Source organism: Sceloporus undulatus, chromosome 4, assembly GCF_019175285.1.
Source record: "Sceloporus undulatus isolate JIND9_A2432 ecotype Alabama chromosome 4, SceUnd_v1.1, whole genome shotgun sequence".
NCBI lineage: Eukaryota > Metazoa > Chordata > Lepidosauria > Squamata > Phrynosomatidae > Sceloporus > Sceloporus undulatus.
In genome coordinates, this window is record NC_056525.1 from 239,201,275 (window position 1) to 239,220,273 (window position 18,999).

An 18,999-nucleotide genomic window follows, 5' to 3' on the forward strand; every position below is an offset into this window, starting at 1 on the left:
TTCCTTTATTTATAAAGCGCTGTAAATTTACACAGTGCTGTACATACAATCTTTTTAATTGGATGATTCCCTGCCCTAAGGCTTACAATCTAAAAAGACACGGCACAAGAGGAGAAGGGGAAGGGGATGAGGGCCAGCAGTTCCTCTCTACCTCCGAGGCCTGGATCAGGGGAGATGGACTGGAGGGAGGACATAGCAATACAGGAAATGATTCAATAAAACAGGCAACTAAGGAACATCAAATAGCAAGTGACAATCAAGCAATGCCTGGGAACACTTCTCTGAACAGGATGGTCTTCAACTCCATTTTGAAGCTGGTTAAAGAAGTGATGGCTCTTGCTTGTGGGGGAAGAAGGTTCCAGGAGTGAGGGGCAGCAAGTGAAAAGGGGCGAATCCGGGATGGGGCAGAGGAAATCCTGGGCTGAGACAGCAGACCTTGACTACCAGAATGGAGGGCCCGAGTGGGAAGGTGAGGAGAAAGAAGGTCTGATAAGTAAGGACGGGCGGCGGGCCAGACCATGGAGGGCTTTAAATGTTGACAGCAGGAGCTTATACTGAATGCGGAAAGAGAGGGGGAGCCAGTGAAGGGATGCCAACACAGGAGAGATATGGGCAGAGTGGTGGGCAGATGTGATAATGCGTGCAGCTGAACGCTGAACAGAGATTAAAAGTCGGAGGTGAGAAAGAGGAAGCCCAGTCAGGAGGATGTTGCAGTAATCAAGTCATGAGATTGACCCAAAGAGAAAGTAGCAAAACCCCACAAAAGCTTTTTTGATTTGTTGCTTGCTATATTTTATTATTGAAATGTGAGTATGTATTAATATGTAAAATGCTGAATTATTTTTGTAGAATGTATGCCATAGGCCATTTATTCTATTTTTAACTGATTGTATGTAGAGTGCTGTGTAAATATACAGCAATTTTTAAATAAAGCTTACTACTACTACTACTAATAATAATAACAATTTTTCAGATGATGTTCGGGGTTAACCCCAACAGAAAGTAGAAATAACCTGCGAATGCGGGTTGTTTTTCAGATGACGTTGGCGTTAATGAGAATTAGCGCAACATTAACCCAAATGGAAGCTAGACAAAACCCGTTCCTTTTTACCTTTGGAAAATCTACTTTCCGTTTGTGTTAATGTCACATTAACCCCGCTGTCTGTGAAAAACTACCTGCTTTTGTGGGTTTCCCCCCCGCTTTTTTAAAATCCCGTTTCTGCATGGGATTTTTGCAGTTTGCCCCATGTGATAAATGCCTATGTTTTCACCGGAAAGAACACCTCTCTGGGGATCTCTAGGTCCTCCAGTGCAACCTAATTGTGGTCAACATCTGCCAGACGCTGACCATAGAATTGCACTGGAGGAGCTACAAAGGCCTAGAGGAGTGTTCTCTCTAGGTCCTCCAGTGCCACTTGGGCTTAAGGTTGGCCATAGAGTTGTGCTGGAGGACCTAGACATGATTCCTAGAGAGAACATAATAATATAATCTATGAATAATCAAATCTGCAAAAGTCAAAGTTGCAAATGTGGAGGGACAAGTGTATATATAACTTATTATATATATATCACACACACACATATGTTTATATATATATATATATATATATATATATATATTATATAGTGTTATACATTGTGATATATATATGTATACATATATTATGTTTTACATTGTAATATTTATATTGTGAGTGTGTGTGTATATATACACATATATATTATATGATGTTCTAAATTGTAATGTATATATATATATGTGTGTGTATCATATGGTAATGTTATACATTGTAATATATGTGTGTCTTTGTGTGTGTGTGTGTGTATATATATATATATATATATCATATTTGTGATGTTATCAATTGTAATATATATATATATATATATCATATTATATTGTAATGTTATACACTGTAATATATATATTTGTGTGTGCATATATATATGTGTCTATATATTATACATTAAAATAATACATCTATGTATATAAAATGCATATGTACACATGTCTTATAATGACATGCCCCTTTAGTTGTACATTCCTCCAGACACATTCCTTGGCCTCCCAATTAGACCCTCACATTATTATTCCATTGGAAGCCGGAAGTGTCGATACATTGCTGGCGTCCAGTGACTCCAGTCCCTAGAGCCCGGGTCCTCCTCTTCTGCGCAGGCGCGTTACGTCCCGGCTCTCTTTACCATTCCCCCTCTTCACCTTCCTCTCGTCTCACCCTCCCTGTGTCACGTGACGAGGGCGCAGCCAATCCGTCGATTCCCCAAGATGGCAGCGCCGGGGTTGGCTTCGCTTACGCCTGGACGCGCGTCGCAGGTGCGATGACGTCGTGTTTCGGCGCCTGTGGAGGAGAGAGGGCGATGGGGCTGCCTGAGGAGGAAGGAGCGGGACGGAGGCGGCGGGGACGGCGGCCCCGTTGCTGCTGAGCGAGTGGGAAGGCGGTACTCTGCGGGTAAGGAGAGGCCGAGGCCGGTCTGGGAAGGGAGCCGGGCCTCGGTGGAGTCCAGCCCGGGCGAGAGGAGTCTGGGCCTCTCTTTGCATCCATACTGGAGAAATAACCCGGTTTGGCGCCGCTTTAACTGCCTTGGCTCAAGGCTGTGGAATTCTGGGAGTTGGGCCCCACAACATACTCTAACTCCCAGAATTCCACAGCCTTGAGCCAAGGCAGTTAAAGTGGCGCCCAGCTGGATTGTTCCTGCAAAACAGCCGACAGGGGAAGTCTTGACACTGCCTCCTTTGCAGCGTTGGCCAGTGCCCTCTGCACATGCCCTGGAGACAAGTGTGTTGGGTCATGAGAAACCAAGCAGTTCGAGACCGCTTTCACTGCCAATGGCTCAGGGCTCGGGAAGCCTGGGAACTGTCGCTTTGTGAGACGTTGAGCCTTCTCTGTCAGAGAGCTCAGGGGCCACAATAAGCCACAGTTCCCAGGATTCCCTAGCACTGACCCCCGTCGGAAGTTAAAGCGGTCTCAAACCGGATCATTTCTGTGGTGTGTTCTGGACCTTTGTCTCCAAAATGCAGAAAACAAGCTTGCTCCCTCCTCCTCAATATGACATCCTTTCAAATACTTAAACAGGGCTGTCATATCACCTCTTAACCTTCTCTTCTCCAGGCTAAACATCCCCAGCTCCCTGAGTCCTTCCTCTTAGGAGATAGTTTCCAGACCTTTCACCATTTTGTTGGCCCTCCTTTGGACACATGGCTCCAGTTTGAGCACATCCCTCTTGAATCTTTGCTAGTAAATCACGGGACCATAAAATCATAGAGTCGGAAGGGGCCCCAAGGGCCATTCAGTCCAACCCCATTCTGCCATGCAGGAACCCAAAATCAAAGCATCATTGACAGATGGCCATCCAGCCTCTGTTTAAAGACCTCCAAGGAAGGAGACTCCACCACTCTTTGAGGCATCATCTTCCGCTGTCAATCAGCCCTTACCATCAGGAAGTTCTTCCTAATGTTGGTACAGCATCTCTTTTCCTCTAGTTTGAACCCATTGCTCCATGTTCTACCCTTGGGAGCAGCGATAAACAAGCTTGTTCCTTCTTTCCTATGACATCCTTTCAAACACAGGGCTCTCATATCACCTCTTAACCGTCTCTTCCCCAGCTCCTTAAGCCTCTCCTCATAGGTCATTTTTTCCAGACCTTTTGCCATTTTGGTCACCTTCGCTTGAACATTTTCACTGAGACTCAGTAGGGACAATACATGAATCTTGGAGTATTCTGCACTTTTACACACCTCAGAACCTGAATTAGTTCTCCCTCCTGACTGGATATCCTGCCTCTCTGAAATCACAACTCTTGGCTGCTGCTACACAGCAGAATCAATGCAGTTTGACCCCTCTTTAACTGCCATGGCTCCATCCTATGGAAACCTGGGATTTGTAGTTTGTTGTGGCACCATAGCTCTCTGACAGAGAAGGCTAAATATTTCACAAAGCTACAAATCCCAGAATTAGCCACAGCAGATAAAGTGGCGTCAAACTGCATTAATTTGGCAGTGTAGAGGCAGCCTAAATTTATAGGAGAGCTACATTGGGTGCCCTGAAAGCAGGTGTGGTTTATGGTTTGCATTTCATTTTGAGTTCTGATTTTTTAAAGTGGTTTTAGTTTAGAGTTGAGTGTGCTGCCTCTTTTTATGTATAGTTGCATCTACGCTGCTGAGTTGCTTTCAGATGTATATACTTTCAGAGAAGATTACATGATTACCTTGCTGATAACTGTCAGTGATTTGGACCAAATCAGTGTGGCATGTCTTCAGTTAACATTGTAAATCCTACACTGCAAACTTTTACCCACTTGGTTTTTTGTGGGGTTTTTTAGACTATGTGGCCATGTTCTAGAAGAGTTTGTTTCTGACATTTTGCCAGCATCTGTGGTTGGCATCTTCAGAGAATGTTTGCCTGGAAAGGAGTTGGATACACACACACACACACACACACACACACACACAGAGGATGGGACCCTGGGTTGGGAGAAATGATTTCCATATTAATCTGTATATTGTTCTGTTGTTGAATGGCAAGGCCTCAGGGTGGGAGGATATGCAAAGAGGGTTTGTGTCTGTTTAAATTAGATATCCATTGCTGGCTGGGAAAACCCCAGGCGCTGGATGGTTTTTCATTTGTGTCAGAAACAAACTCTTCTAGAATATGGCCACATAGCCCAAAAACCCACACAAAATTATGGATGCCAGCCATGAAAGCCTTCAACTTCACATTGTATCCGCTTCTTAAATGTAACCACTATTTAATTCAAAGATATAGCCATGCTTGCTTTAACATAAGAAAGCATAAAGGAAACCAACAGCACCTTCATGACCAGTTGGAAAGAACACATTTCTAGTCTGCATTTTAGTGAACTATTGACTTCAATGAGACTTCTGTATAAGCGTGCCTAGAATTTCACTCTGAGGATTGCTTTAGGTCTGAAGTGTTTGCATACTTACGGTTTGGTTGACATCCCATCTTTTTATTGTCCTAAAAATGAATGCAAGATTGCTGTTAAAGTCTTCTTGGCACTAACGCTTTTTCTTTCTGTCTGTAGTTGAGAAGAGAAAGGGATAGAAGTTCTCAAGATGAGCAGAAAGCCTCCAAATCGCCCGGGGATCACTTTTGAGATTGGTGCTCGCTTGGAAGCACTGGATTATCTACAGAAATGGTATGGAAGCTGGTGCCTCTGGTTGGTTTAGGTCAGAAGTGATTTTGCATGACACTCCTAATAAGTATGTATGCACACCTGTATTTTCACTGTTTCTCCATAAAGTAGCTTCAGGTAAGGTCATCTCTTATGAAAGAGATATTAAGGTAATGGAAAGTAATGGGCAGAAAATACATGTCAGGTTTACTTGTCTGATGATTGCATTTTAAATGCATTAATGGATTCTGGTGTCCCATGAATATGATTTATCTCCCTTGTGGGTATTCCACTAATAGCAAGACAGGATTTTTTTAAAAAATACCAGTTCACTGTAAAGAATAAGCAATAACCATTTGTTGGAGGGGGCTATTTGATAGCATATCTGAGATCACTAGGTTGGTTGATAAAAGGAATGTTAGGGTTGCATTGAAAGATATGTGATAGAATTCACAAGTCTGCCCTTAAAAATGACTTTGACGCTTCAGCTGGAGGTGCTTTCTGCTTTCTAACAGAGGTATGACCATAGTCTTTTGTAGCCTTCACATAAGAGATGGTTTCCCAGTATCAACATTTCCCATCACGGTTCCCTCAAGATGTTTTGGACTGGAGTTTCCATCTTCCCTGGCTACCAGAGGTTCTGAAGGGGGCTTACTGTAGTCCAGAATTTAAGGGAAGAGCAATTTGAAGACAGCTGCCCTTTATTAACCTCCTTTATTAGCCTTCAGAATAGGCCTTACTTTGCTATAATCAGTAAGTTTACCCACTGTGAAAAACTGCTTTTATAGTGATTGCCTCAAGGTATGCTTTCCATCTATACATCTGCTGAGGAGTTTTCTTCCTTGTCTGCCATTATGAAGAGTTCCCAGATTATTCCCTTTTTTTGGTTAATTTAAGTTAATTCGTTTTGATTGAAATGAAGGTGAAACCCATTTTAAAGGCTAATTTGGTGTTATAATTTAATTGTATGGTTGTGATTACATATTGGATAATGTTAATTTGGTAACTTGCTTTGAGTGCAACATGATTGTCCCTTAAATAAGAGGAATCAAATTAATCTGCTTAGATAATGCCTCATTTTCAGTATCTCTGACCAGTAGGAACTCTATTTTGTCTCAAGGCTGGTGTGTAAAAATAATTACTGGGTAGGAAGCATAACAAAACACAAGTCTAGCTTTTGGGATTCTCATCACATGGGAAAGAGTATTAATGGCATCAGTTAAGATACCACTTTGTATTCCATATCAGCAGCCCAAGAAGGTATATTTTTTATCTTGATGACTTTGTCACCTTGTTCAACAATTAGTCTGGTGGTATACATGAGATTTTCCAAACCTGATGTTATTTGGCAATCTGAATATGTGAGAAAGAGGGAAAAATACTTTTGTTAGCCCAACACCCAGACTTTCCCTTGAGAAGAATAACAATCTAAGGAGCATGTTTGTTGTTGTGGTTGTTGTGTACCTCCAAGTTATTTCCAACTTATGCCGACCTTATCATTGAGTTTTCTTGGCAAGATTTCTTCAGAGGAGGTTAGCCTTTACCTTCCTCTGAGGTTGAGAGTGTGTGACTTTTCCAAGGCCACCCTGTTTTTTTAAGAGAGGATTATTTGGTTGAAGGTCCATTCAGGGTTGAACAACCAGTTGGACACACTTCTAGTTAGAAAAGGGTCCATTATTATAATAAAAGAACTAGATAAGGTTTCTAATAACGTTTTACTATTGTTTAAAGTTTTAAGGGTTAATTAAAATCAGTATGATCAGAAACTTTACATAGGTGAAGGTGTTTTTTTAAAAAATATTAAAATAATTTTATTTACATATAAATTCACACTGTTTTGAACAACATAACTCACAGTTACACATAAAACACATTTGCATTTACACATAACACACTACCACCACCTTGATACAAACACCCTTGTGACATTTAAAATGACTTCCCACTTCCTATCTTTCGGTTTACTTTGTCCCTTTGTTACATTTCTTCTTAATTTACATTCAAAATTAAGATAAACCACACCTCTACATCTTAATAGGTGAAGGTATGTTTTGTATGGTATGTTATCACAAAAATACTTTCCTTCTCACTGATCTTATGCTCTGCTGTCATAATTTACAATGTTTCCCAAACAGAAATGGCTATTTTTAAAATCTGTTTGATGAGGTGTCAAGCTAAACTGGTTTTTCCTGGATAGGGATAATCTGGCAATAGCATTTACTAGACTGATTCCTGTGATGTAGTGTAAATCAGTGCTTTCCAAAGTGGGATGGTCTGCAACATGCTTTAAGGAAAGAAACAGTTGCACTTACTAGGAGAAACACCCTGCTTCCCTCCACCACATCACACTGTTTAAGAAGCACTGCTTTGGTGAGACTGCAACTAGTGGTGGTAGAAACTCAGTACCAAATTATACAACATCAGTTTTAAATGAGCTAACTGACTGCTGATTCAATTCCCATCTGAATTCAGGTTGTCAGTGATGATGTCTAAACCTGATCAATATCTGGGACCTCTGTTTGCAGGAACATCTGTCCTAGTGTAAAATTGTTTGTGTATTAAGTGACCAAAAGTTTCTCTTAGTTCCTATGTTGGGGGTAATGCATTTAAAAGACCTTCTCTACTTTAGTAACCTAGTTGTAGAATCATAGAGTTGGAAGAAATCACAAGAGCCATGCAGGAACAAACAATCAAAGCACCTCCAACAGATGGCTATCCAGTCTCTGTTTAAAAACCTCCAAAGAAGGAGATTCCACAACACTCTGAGGAAGTGTGCTCCACTGTTGAACAGCTCTTACTGTCAGGAGGTTCTTCGTAATGTTGAGGTGGAATCTCTTTTCCTGTAGCTTGCATCCATTGCTTCAGGTCTTAATCTGTGTAGCTCTAAGTTTCTCTTCATAGGGTTTCCAGGCCAGTCACCATTTTGGTTGCCCTGCTCAGGACACAGTCCAGTTGTCAACACCCTTTTTGAATTGTGATACCCAGAACTGGACACAGTACTGTATTCCGGGTGAGGCCTGACCAAAGCAGAATAGAGTGGTACTGTTACTACTCTTGAACTAGACACCTGGCTGGTTTTTGATTATCGCAGAGTCAGACCACGGATCCTTCCTTCTCAGCACATACAACTACATCTGACAGTGGCAGGATTCTTCCTTAGTCCTTCCTGGAGATCCATGGTATTTGTTGGCGAACTCCTATCCAGGTCCTATCCTTTCAGATACAGCAGATGGTATAGAAATGTTATGTCTGCCCTTGATGGCCATGGACTAATCAATAAATGTTGTTGTTATGTCTGTCCTGTATAATGAAACCTGTCTACTTTATATCCAGCTTAAACTTCTGCTGTGTGAAAAGGCACAGCAGAGAGAAACACTGGCATTGATTTTACTTTTTGTGTCTGTGTTGTTGTTGTTGTTGTTGTTGTTATTATTATTATTATTATTAACCTTTATTTAAATAATAATAAATAAATAAAGTTTTTATTTATATCCCGCACCTTCCTTCAATCAGGGCGGCTTACAGTATATAATTTAAAACAACAATACATACAATAAAATCCAAAATACATCACATATAAACAATAATAAAAAACACAGGCTAAAAGCCCCAAAGCCCTTCCTCTTGGCCACGAAAGAGGAGGGAGGCCCACAGGATTTTTAATCGGGGAATGCCTGTTGGAACAGGAAGGTCTTCAAATCCTTCCTGAAGTGGGCCAGGGTGGTAGTCGAGCGGAGCTCAGTGGGCAGCGTATTCCAAAGGGCTGGGGCAGCAGTGGAAAATGTCCTCCTTGTGGTGGAGGACAATCTAGCCCCAGGCACCTTCAGTAGCTGCTGCCCAGATGTCCTGAGGGTGCGAGGCGGAATGTACGGGGAGAGGCGATCCTTTAGGTAACCTGGACCCAAGCCTGGACCCAAGCTGTAAATTTATAAAGCGCTGTAAATGTGTTGTTTGCCCTCAGGTCGTTTCTGACTTATGGTGATCTTAAGGCCAACCTGTCACAGGGTTTTCTTGGCAAGTTTCTTCAAAGGGCCTTTGCCATTGCCATCCTCAGGGTGAAAGGGTGTGACTTGCCCATGGTCACCCAGTAGGTTTTCACGGCCAAGCAGGGATACAAAACCTGCTTCTCATTCATAGTCCAACACTCAAACTATGCCACACTGAAGAATAAAAATAAAAATCTTATTTCCTACACTAGAGTTACATTTCTTGGAAATAAGAAACAGTTCTTCGTGCTGTTTGCTTTGAGTGTCAGCATGTTCATTTGTTTGTTCATTTATTTTTATTTGACAAACCTTCATTAAGAAAAGAAAGCTATTAAGTAGGTTCAGTTGAAGTTGGTTAAAATAAACTGACTTGTCCTGGTAACCAAGTGATTACTTCTTTGATTTGGGGGGCGGGGGCGGATCTGGCTTTGTCATATCTCAAGTGCAAGGAGGGTTTTTTCAGAAGAGGTGCCACTGCCCTGGACATATTTTCCCCTGTAAATTGATGCACTAGTTGTTGACTTTTTAGATTCAAGGAGCATTTGACTTAGTGATACAAACTGGAAGGTTCATTTTTGCTGTAACTGGGTGTTTTTGGGAAATGAACCTTCCAGTTCATTACACTACTATGTGTTCATAGATGTGTTTTGAAAGTGTTTATATTATTATTATTAAGCTTTATTTATAGAGTGCCTTAAATTTGCATATGCTTTACGTACAATCAGTTACAAATAGAATAAAATGAAATAAAATAAGTGTACCTATGGCGTACATTCTATAAAAATAATTTAATCTAATACACATTAATACACATTAACATTAAATAATGAAATATAGCAGGTCACAAATAAAATAAATAAAATTATACAATGAAAACTATAGTAAAGATTTGAATTTCTGCTCCCAGTTTGTACAAACATATGTCAGATTACTCCTAGATTCTTGGTAAAACCAAGGGTGCATTGTTGAAATAATTCAGTTTGACACTACTTTAACTGCCATGGCACCATCCTACAGCATTCGTGTGATGCAGCAGCACTCTTTGGCAGAGAGTGCTAAAGACCATGTAAAACTACAAATTCTAGAAACCCATCAGACGAGCTACGGCACTTAAAGTGGTGTCAAACTCCATGATTTGTACAGTGTAGGTGCACCCCAAGAGAATTAAGGTTATAACTCCCACTTCCCACATTTTCTTACACCACAGTTGCAGAAACTTTTTATGAACTAAAGTGGGCAGAAAGAAATCAGAAGACATGATTAATCAAGGTGAATCCTTTTAATCCTGCCCAAAGTGCAACGTTCTGATCATAAGACGACAATAGGGAGACGCAGGGTATATAGCAAGGTTCATGTATGCATAAATAGAGGGGTTCATTAACTAGAAGGTAGACTAATCGAGTCAGCTCCTAAATGAAATCGTTGCTAGTATCATTTCTGATACTGAATGATGAGGAAGAGTGTCATGGTCTGTTGCAACATACTGTACTGTATATACTCAACTACAAGTCAACCTCATGTATAAGTTGAGGGCAGGTTTTGGAGCCAAAATTATGTTTTTTGCTATGACTCCTGGATAAATCAGGGGTAAATCCTAGTAACAAAGGATTAAAGAATTAAGCAAAGGAAAACAATACCAAGGAATGTAGAAAATTCCAGCGGGCATAACTGTTCGTCACTGACACTAAAGGCTGGATGGATGAAAGAGTAAAAGAGGTATTGCTCCCAGGAAACATCACACTCTTGCCTTTTACTAGGGGAAAAGTTAAAGTACAGTATTTACAGTAATTCGTGGATAAGTCAACTCAGTTTTTTGGGGTCAATTTTTTGACTAAAATTTCTAGACTTACACATAAGTATATGCCGTAGTTCTGATGAAGAAGCATGATTAGGACAGAAGTTGTTGTGTCCCTTCAAATTGTTTCCAACTTACTGTGATCCTAAGGTGAATCTGTCATGGGGTTTACTTGGAAAGATTTGTTGGGGGGGGGGGTGGAATTGCTTTCCTCTGAGAGAGTGTGACTTGCCCAAGGTCAGAAATGCTTGTCCACAGAGTATTATTTTGAGTAATAAAGCATATAATCTGTTTATAGATGCTCAGAATATAAGTGGTATGTTTCTGCTGAAAACTGCAGATGTAAGCAAGCAGATTTTTTGTGATTATTTTTGAGGGAAAAATCAAAGAGCAGAAGCCCCTGAAGACTGTAGCCACTGGCAGGTTAAGCCAGCAGGTAGGCATTTTATTGTAGATTGGTGAAAGCTGGCAAAGCTGGTTGTGATTTGTACAAGGAATGAGAAATGATGGAAGCCTCTTCCATGCTATGAGTGCAGGGATAGTGTGTGATGTTGGGATAAAATGTGTACTTAATTACATGTTCTGTATAGTCAGCCCTTTGTATCTACAGATTCAGCCATCCATGGTTTGAAAATACTTTACAAAATCCTAAAGCAAACCATGATTTTGCCTTTTTATAAAAGAGACACCATTTCACTATGCCATTGTATCTATGGGACTTGAGCATCCATGGAACCAGACCCCAGTGGATACCAAGGGCCCACTGTATAATAATTGGATCATTGCCTATGTTGTACCGTAAGTTTGGTCATTCCTTTAGGACAAGATTTCTTTCTCTTTTTATTCCTCACCTGATCTGATTGCCTCCTCTGGGAACCAGGGGTGGGGGGTAGGAGTAAGGAGTAAAGGAGTGAGAGGTTTTTACAGGAATAGGAGTAGGAAATATTCCTGTTATTATATTGTACATGCAAACATCAACAAACAATTGTATTATATTGCACTGGGAAAGGGACTGGGAGGCAAAGAGAGACACTTACACACATACGCCAGCCTTACAAAGCAACTAGGGCTTTTCCTCAGGGCTGGGGAGTAGTAGTAGTAGTAGTAGTAGTAAGGAGTAAAGGAGTAAAAGGTTTTTACAGGAGTAGAAGTAACATTAAGAAAGGATTAACCCCAAACTCACCACTACTCCCCAGCCCTACTGGGAACAAAATGCTGAAATAGGTAAAATTTTGAACTTCAGCCCAGTTCTTCTTAGGTTCTTAAAATGTGCAAACAGGTACTAATAAGAATGGTTGTGTGAATGAAAGAAGGGTGGGTGTGAATTTTGTATGCAAGGGTTACTCGATGTAGTGGTTAAAAGGGGATCACTGACATGTTAGAGTTAGATCATTTCCTCACAAAGTCTTCCATGCATACTATCTTGTGCTAGGTTAGGCTTGTAAATAGACATTTATGTGGTTGCTTATAGAAAGTAGCATTCGTCACTGGCTAGCAAGGCAGAGAGGCTTTTGAAAATTGGAACACAACTTGCTATTTTTCCCTCATATTAGTAAGCCGTATATGGTCAAAATTATGATACTTCAGCTGCTTGACCAGGTAAAATATGAGTTAATAACTCATTTTTTGGGCTATGTGGCCATGTTCTAGCAGAGTTTCTTTCTGACATTTCGCCAGCATCTGTGGCTGGCATCTTCAGAGAATAACTCTTTGTTTACCACATGGGTTTGTTTCTGACACATGCATCTGTTTTTAAGTTATTGTGTGTGGTTACTTTTGCCAGAGTCTAGTTTATATGGATATTAGGTTAATCTTTAATTCTTTAGATTTGATGACGAATAGAAAAGGATGCTACTGAAATTTAAGAATGTATCAAAATATGATTCAGAAATACATTTTTATTGTGTACCCTGTTAAATGTTGAAATGAGAGTTACCGCAACTATAACAAAAGGCCTGAATTAACAGCATTTATGTAATGTCAGGTAGTATGCACCCTAAGAGATTATTTATAGCAATGTTGGCATATCTTTATATGTTAGAAAGTTGCATAAACAAAGCACAAGCATGATTTGCTTTGTTCCATAAGATAGATAGAGATCTGGTTCACACACATATGTGCCTCTGTCATTCAGCTCTCCTGTTTGAGTGTTCGCCTCTTTGTGATTGCCAACTGAATGTTTTACGGGCACTCCATTGAAACCACATTATTTTGGATCCTTTGTAAGTTCAGGAAATTTCCCAAAATAAAATTTTATTTCATCTCCTATGCCAGAATACTCCTCCCCAATGGGGAATGCAGTGCCGGGAGAAGAGGGGGGGGGGGTTCAATTGCACAAGGATAACCAGAGCTGCCTGATTACAGGATTATTTTGTCCACAGCCTTTGGAACATCTGACACTATAAAAAAGTGCTTCACCCTCTAGCATGCTGAGAGGCTTTTTAAGGGGTTTAAGGAGGCAAAGGGAAACTCCTTCACCTTGCCTTGTGATTCAAGCCAGTATATTTGGGGTGATATGATAGTAATTGTTATAATGTAATTATTTCTACTGTATTTTGTTGATGTCTTTGCATGTATTTTAATGGGTTGTGATCCTGCCTCAATCCATTTGGGAGAGGCGGGAAAATATATATAAATTATTATTATAGTATGTTTAGGATAGCAGAATTCGAAGATACATCTGTGTTAGTCTGTAGAATCAGTATGTAGAGATATCGTGTAGGACCATTGAGACTAACTGAAAGAAAGAAATTGTCAACATGAGCTTTTGCAGAGTTAATATTGTGTAGTAGTTTGAGTGTTGGACCACACATCTGAAGACCAGGGTTCAAATCCCCACTCAGACAAGTCAAATTTTCTCAGCCTCCAATGAAAGCAATGGCAAACCCCCTCTGAACAAATCTTGCCAAGAAAACTTTGTGCTATGTTCACCTTAGGATAACCATAAGTTGGAAACAACTTGAAGGCCCACAACAATGATAGTTCTGTTTCTGGAGCTAGATTGCCATTTGGTGTTGCATCCATCATATGATGAACATGCCTGACTTCTTCATAATCCAACTCGCTCACCCCGACCTGTGTATGAGCAGGAATATATGACTGATGTTCTTGTTGTTATTCAGCAAAATTAATTTTCTACAAATCTGCTGTAATGTTCCTGTTTCTGCCAAATACCAAGGCCATAAATACAATATAATTGGTAAGCAGGAAGGATTCTTACTTAGGTGTGTGTTCTATTTTATTTTTTTAACTTTTGTATGACTGTTAAATGATTTTATGTTGTTTAATGTATGAAGTTTTAATTGTTTTAAAAATTGTGATTAAGGTTTTTTTAAATGAGTCCCTTTGGATTCCACTCTGGGAGAAAGGTGGCATATAAATGAAATAAATAAATAAGATCCAGTTGAATGCCAGTAGAATGAAAAGTCCCACCAGCATCCTTCAGTTTAATCCTATGTATGTTGTGGCACAAGCAGAGAGTGACATAGCAGAGAATGTGAGAAAACATAGCATCCATTCATGCAATAAATGTTACTGTCTTTTGTGCAAGTGATTTGCCCCACAAAGGATCCTAGTCAGAGCTCCAATTCTACAGCCTTAGCTCATTAGACTATGGTATTTATAGTGCTATGTCTGCCATCTTTATCCTTGAGCTGCCCCTTTCCTTCTTGGCATCCCACTGTGAATGAAGGCCTGGACCGGATGGGCCCAAAGAAGCAGCTTCTGGCCACTTTGGAGGTGTGGTATTCAAACAACGCATGCCTCTAATGTGGCCCGAAGCTGCTCCAGTGCTACACTCCAGTCTTTTGGACAGGAGCAAAAAGGAGCTGGGATATTCCAGCTCCTGGTGGCGTGGATTGGGGCCAGCAGCCACAGGTCACTTTGGGTCATGTGGTCAGTGCAGTCCTGACCTGGTTCTGGCCAGAGTGGACTCGGGCCACTCCTTCCTGCCTGTGTGCTCCAGCCTCTAGTTGCCATTTTGCCTAAGCTACAAAACTTGATTAGCAGGTTCAAACAAACTTCTTACTATAGTTTGAGATTCTAAATTGTTTACAACTTGGAAGCATTTTTTTCTTAGTTTAGTCATTGTGGGAAGCTGTGATGTATTAACCCTGACACCATTCAGTGAACATAGGAAGAATGGGGCAAAATGAGGACAGATGTAAAAAGACACAAGGCCCATTTATGTATTTGCTTAATAAGCAAGGTATGCAAGCTGAGCCACCATGACATTTTTCTCATATAGGAGCTCTGCTCTCAATTTTTCTCTCATTCATGTTATGACCATTTATGACTAAAGTTTTAAACTTACTCAAACTTGAGATTGGGCTGCATGTATCTCATTTTTATGAGGAGTGATTGTAATCCCTTTACCTATGTTAACACTTAATTTAGTTGAGTTTTCCTTCAGAGTTGGCAGTGTAAGCAAGAGGTGATAGGCTGTATCTATCATGTGAAAATTTTCAGAAGCAATAAATCCAGCTAGCTAGTGTTCTACAGTATAGACCTATAATTCTGTATTATTTATGGAAGCACAAAAATATTATAGGTATTTGTGTTGCAAATTGTTCCATAGGCGCACCTCAGGAGGCAATCCACAGTGTATGCCTGAGATATAAGATGGACACCTTCATGTCTGAATAACTGAGGCTAAAACATAAACAGTGTTAAAAGTTCACAAGAAAGCCATAAGTACAGCCAAGTAATTTCTTTGGTTTTTCTTTTTCTTTTCCTTCTGCAAATCCTGGCAAAACAACATATTCTTCTACTTTTTGTGAAGGTATCCATCACGTATTGAAAAGATAGACTATGAAGAGGGGAGGATGCTTGTCCATTTTGAACGCTGGAGTCATCGTTATGATGAATGGATTTACTGGGACAGCAATCGATTGCGCCCTCTTGAAAGGCCCTCTTTAAGGAAAGAGGGTTTGAAAGATGATGATGAGTTTATTGTAAGTATTCAGACTTAAACAAGCAAGGAAGCAGAATCCATAAAAACATGTAAACCATAACTGCTACATAATAGTTTTCAGTTTTTGAAAGTTGGTACTTTGATTGCTGGCAATAACTTGATATTCATAGACCAAAATATTCTTAGTATCTTAGTATTTAGAACAGGTAATTCAGTCTGTTCTTAAACTTTCTCATAAAACAGGATTTTAAACCTGGAGAAGAGGTTCTAGCCCGCTGGACAGACTGTCGATACTATCCTGCAAAGATTGAAGCAATTAACAAAGAAGGTATGTATAAGATCATTTCTTCTGGGTCACACCAGTAGTTCTTATGATGTAACATTATTTTTCCAACAGCATCCAAGTATCTTTGAGAAGCTTCAGAGAAACCAAAAACTGATTTGACATGATCTTTTAGGTGACAAATAAGTATATCTTCAGAATCTGAGAGTGTAATATACTGGTAACACTAAACTGTGGAGCAGGAAATTGTCAGTCCTTATGTCACATCTGCCGTGATGTTATTATGGACTTTAGGAAAGTTACAGTTACTCTGCCACATGCCCTAGTGTCATGGGAGTAATAAAGCTCTACTTTGCAAGTGTGTGGGCAGTAGTGCTCGCTGTAAAGATTACTGAAATAATGAACTGAAGTTTTTACAAAGTAACAGATTTAGAAAGTTTTAAAAGTAACAGATTTAGAAAGTAACAGCTAAAGATTTGACCATGTGAGGTGAACAATACAGTAATGGGATTTAAACATGTACATTATGAGTAGGTTTTAATGTATTTATTCACTTGGTAAATTCTTCACTAGTTGATCTTTGTAAAAATGCATCTCAATTCTTGTTAATTTATTATGTGGCTTTAAGCAGGATATGAGAATAAAAGGTAGATCCTATAAATCATATATTTAAAACAAGTACATGTAGGCCCGATTTAAATGGATGCTATGAGTCACCCCCCTCATGTGCAAGGGGGCAGTGTAAAAATGGCAGCATCCTATACACATGGGCGCCGCCATTTTGATGTGACAGATGCCTAGCATCTGCACGTCTCGGCACGGTTGTGACACTGCAAGTGCGCCATTGGCACCTTGTGGTGTCACAATGGTGCCGCAAAAAGAACCTGCTTTTTGCGGGTTCTTTTTGCTGCGCGAGGGAGCTGTGCGGTTTGTCCGCTTCGGCTCCCTCGCGCAGCAAACTAGGGCGGCGGCAGACCGCCCCTTTGGGAGGTCTGTATCTCGCTGTAGTTAGCAAAATTTTTACAATAATAGGATTGCATGAGATGTATTTTGAGATAGTTGTTGTTGTTGTTTGCCTTCAGGTAAATTTATCATGGTTTTTTTTTTCTTGGCAAGATTTGTTCAGAGGGGGCTTGCTTTTGCCTTTCTTGAGGCTGAGACCCAGTGGGATTCCATGGCCGAGCAGAAATTTGAACCCTGGTCTCCAGACTTGTAGTCTAGTGCTCAAACCTTGTACAGCTAATGCTGACATTTGACATTCCTTTGTTGCTGTATTCTAGGAACCTTCACTGTACAATTCTATGATGGAGTGATTCGTTGTCTTAAAAGAATGCATATAAAATCAATGCCGGAAGATGCCAAAGGGCAGGTAAGTGAATGTTCAACTAACCTTTGTATTCACCTCTGCATTCATTCAGTCTTCTTAATTAGTCTGCTCAGAATAATTGAAGTCATCCATTATTTACAGTCCTGCACACAAATTGTATTGATAGTGAGGAAACAAACTGTTATCCTTCTCTAGATAGGATAATTTTGGAAATGCAGTATTTGTCTTAAAAAAAAGATAGCCCTGCTTTGATAATAGGAGATAGGTGTTTCTTTCTCCACTAGGAAGTTCATGGCATACATTTCTTAATCCTTAGACACAACATTTTTACCTGGTAGCCGTTTCTCACATAGAGTTGTAAGGTGGGATGGAATTTTCTCCCATGGTTATGCATACAATGCTTTCACTCCCAAGCGGGGATAAGAGGAGAAACTCTCATACCCAAACATACTTAGGCTGTGTGCACAGTTAAATACTGTTAGGTGGTAACTGCAAAAAAAAATTGCTGCTTGGTTTAAGGACAGCAGGCTGAATGTGGTGAGCTTTTGCTGTGTGTCGGAGTGAGCAACTGTAGATGCAACCTCTCACCATTTGCTACAGCTGATGTGAATTTTAGTCAAATATGTGGAGGATCACAGCTGTTCACATCTACTGTATATGGTTAGTGGTCTGCTAATTACATATCTAGATATGATATTACTTCTCCACTATTCTTGGGGTTGCGACTTCATTCCTTGCTAGGTAATTGTGCTGAAAAAATCCCCTTTATATTGGACTTCAGTTTGCCAAGAATCCCACTATCTGAAGGTATAAATTGGTGTGTAGAATCAAAATGAATCCTTGGTTACATTATTTAAAATTCAGCAGCAGAAGAGACAGCTCAGCTTGCACATACTGCTATGTGCCATCCTTGTGATGTCTTGATAAAAGCACATGGATAATTAAACCAGTCAAGAATGTTGCTTGACACCTGGAAAAGCTGCTGCTAGTCGGAGAAGATAATATTGAACTAGATCAGTGGTTGTCTGTCTTTGCTTCTTCTCTTGTTCTGGACCCTCATTTCCAGAAGCTCCAGTCACCTTGGCCAATTGGATGATGGAAGTCCAGAATACAGTTGCCCTCTGTATCCACGGATTCAACCAGTCATGGCTTGAAAATATATTTTTAAAAAATATATAAATCCCCAAAAGCAAACCTTGATTTTGCTATTTTATATAAGGGACACATTTTACTGTTTCACTGTATTTAATGGGACTTAAGCATCCATGGATTTTAGTATTCACGAGGGGTCCTGGAACCAAACCCCAGTGGATACAAAGAGCCCACTGTATTTGATGGGTCAGAGTTTGAAAACCATTGGGCTGGATGACTCAGTGAACGATCTCACTGACTGACTCTGTTTGCAGAACAGGGCAAACCAGAAAAGTACAGGAATGATAGCTTGCTGTGTTTTAGTGAGAGTGGCAAAACAAAATATTATGTCATCTGAACGTGGACACTCTGTCTTCTTTGGAATCTTTCTCTTCTCTGGCTTCTTAGGATTTT

At 40.2% G+C, this 18,999-nt stretch overlaps 1 protein-coding gene across 4 annotated transcripts in view; it reads left to right on the forward strand.

The window, feature by feature from the left end:
- The first annotated feature begins 2,331 nt into the window (after positions 1-2,331).
- PHF20L1 (PHD finger protein 20 like 1) overlaps positions 2,332-18,999 on the forward strand; it is a 64,127-nt gene continuing 47,459 nt past the window's right edge. For all 4 annotated transcript variants that reach the window (XM_042461950.1, XM_042461952.1, XM_042461953.1 and 1 more), the window contains exons 1-5: positions 2,332-2,468; positions 5,062-5,175; positions 15,713-15,884; positions 16,088-16,172; positions 17,408-17,496. In XM_042461950.1, the coding sequence (XP_042317884.1) occupies positions 5,093-5,175; positions 15,713-15,884; positions 16,088-16,172; positions 17,408-17,496 (429 nt within the window). In that variant the 5' untranslated portion in view covers positions 2,332-2,468; positions 5,062-5,092. The remainder of the gene's footprint in view (positions 2,469-5,061; positions 5,176-15,712; positions 15,885-16,087; positions 16,173-17,407; positions 17,497-18,999) is intronic.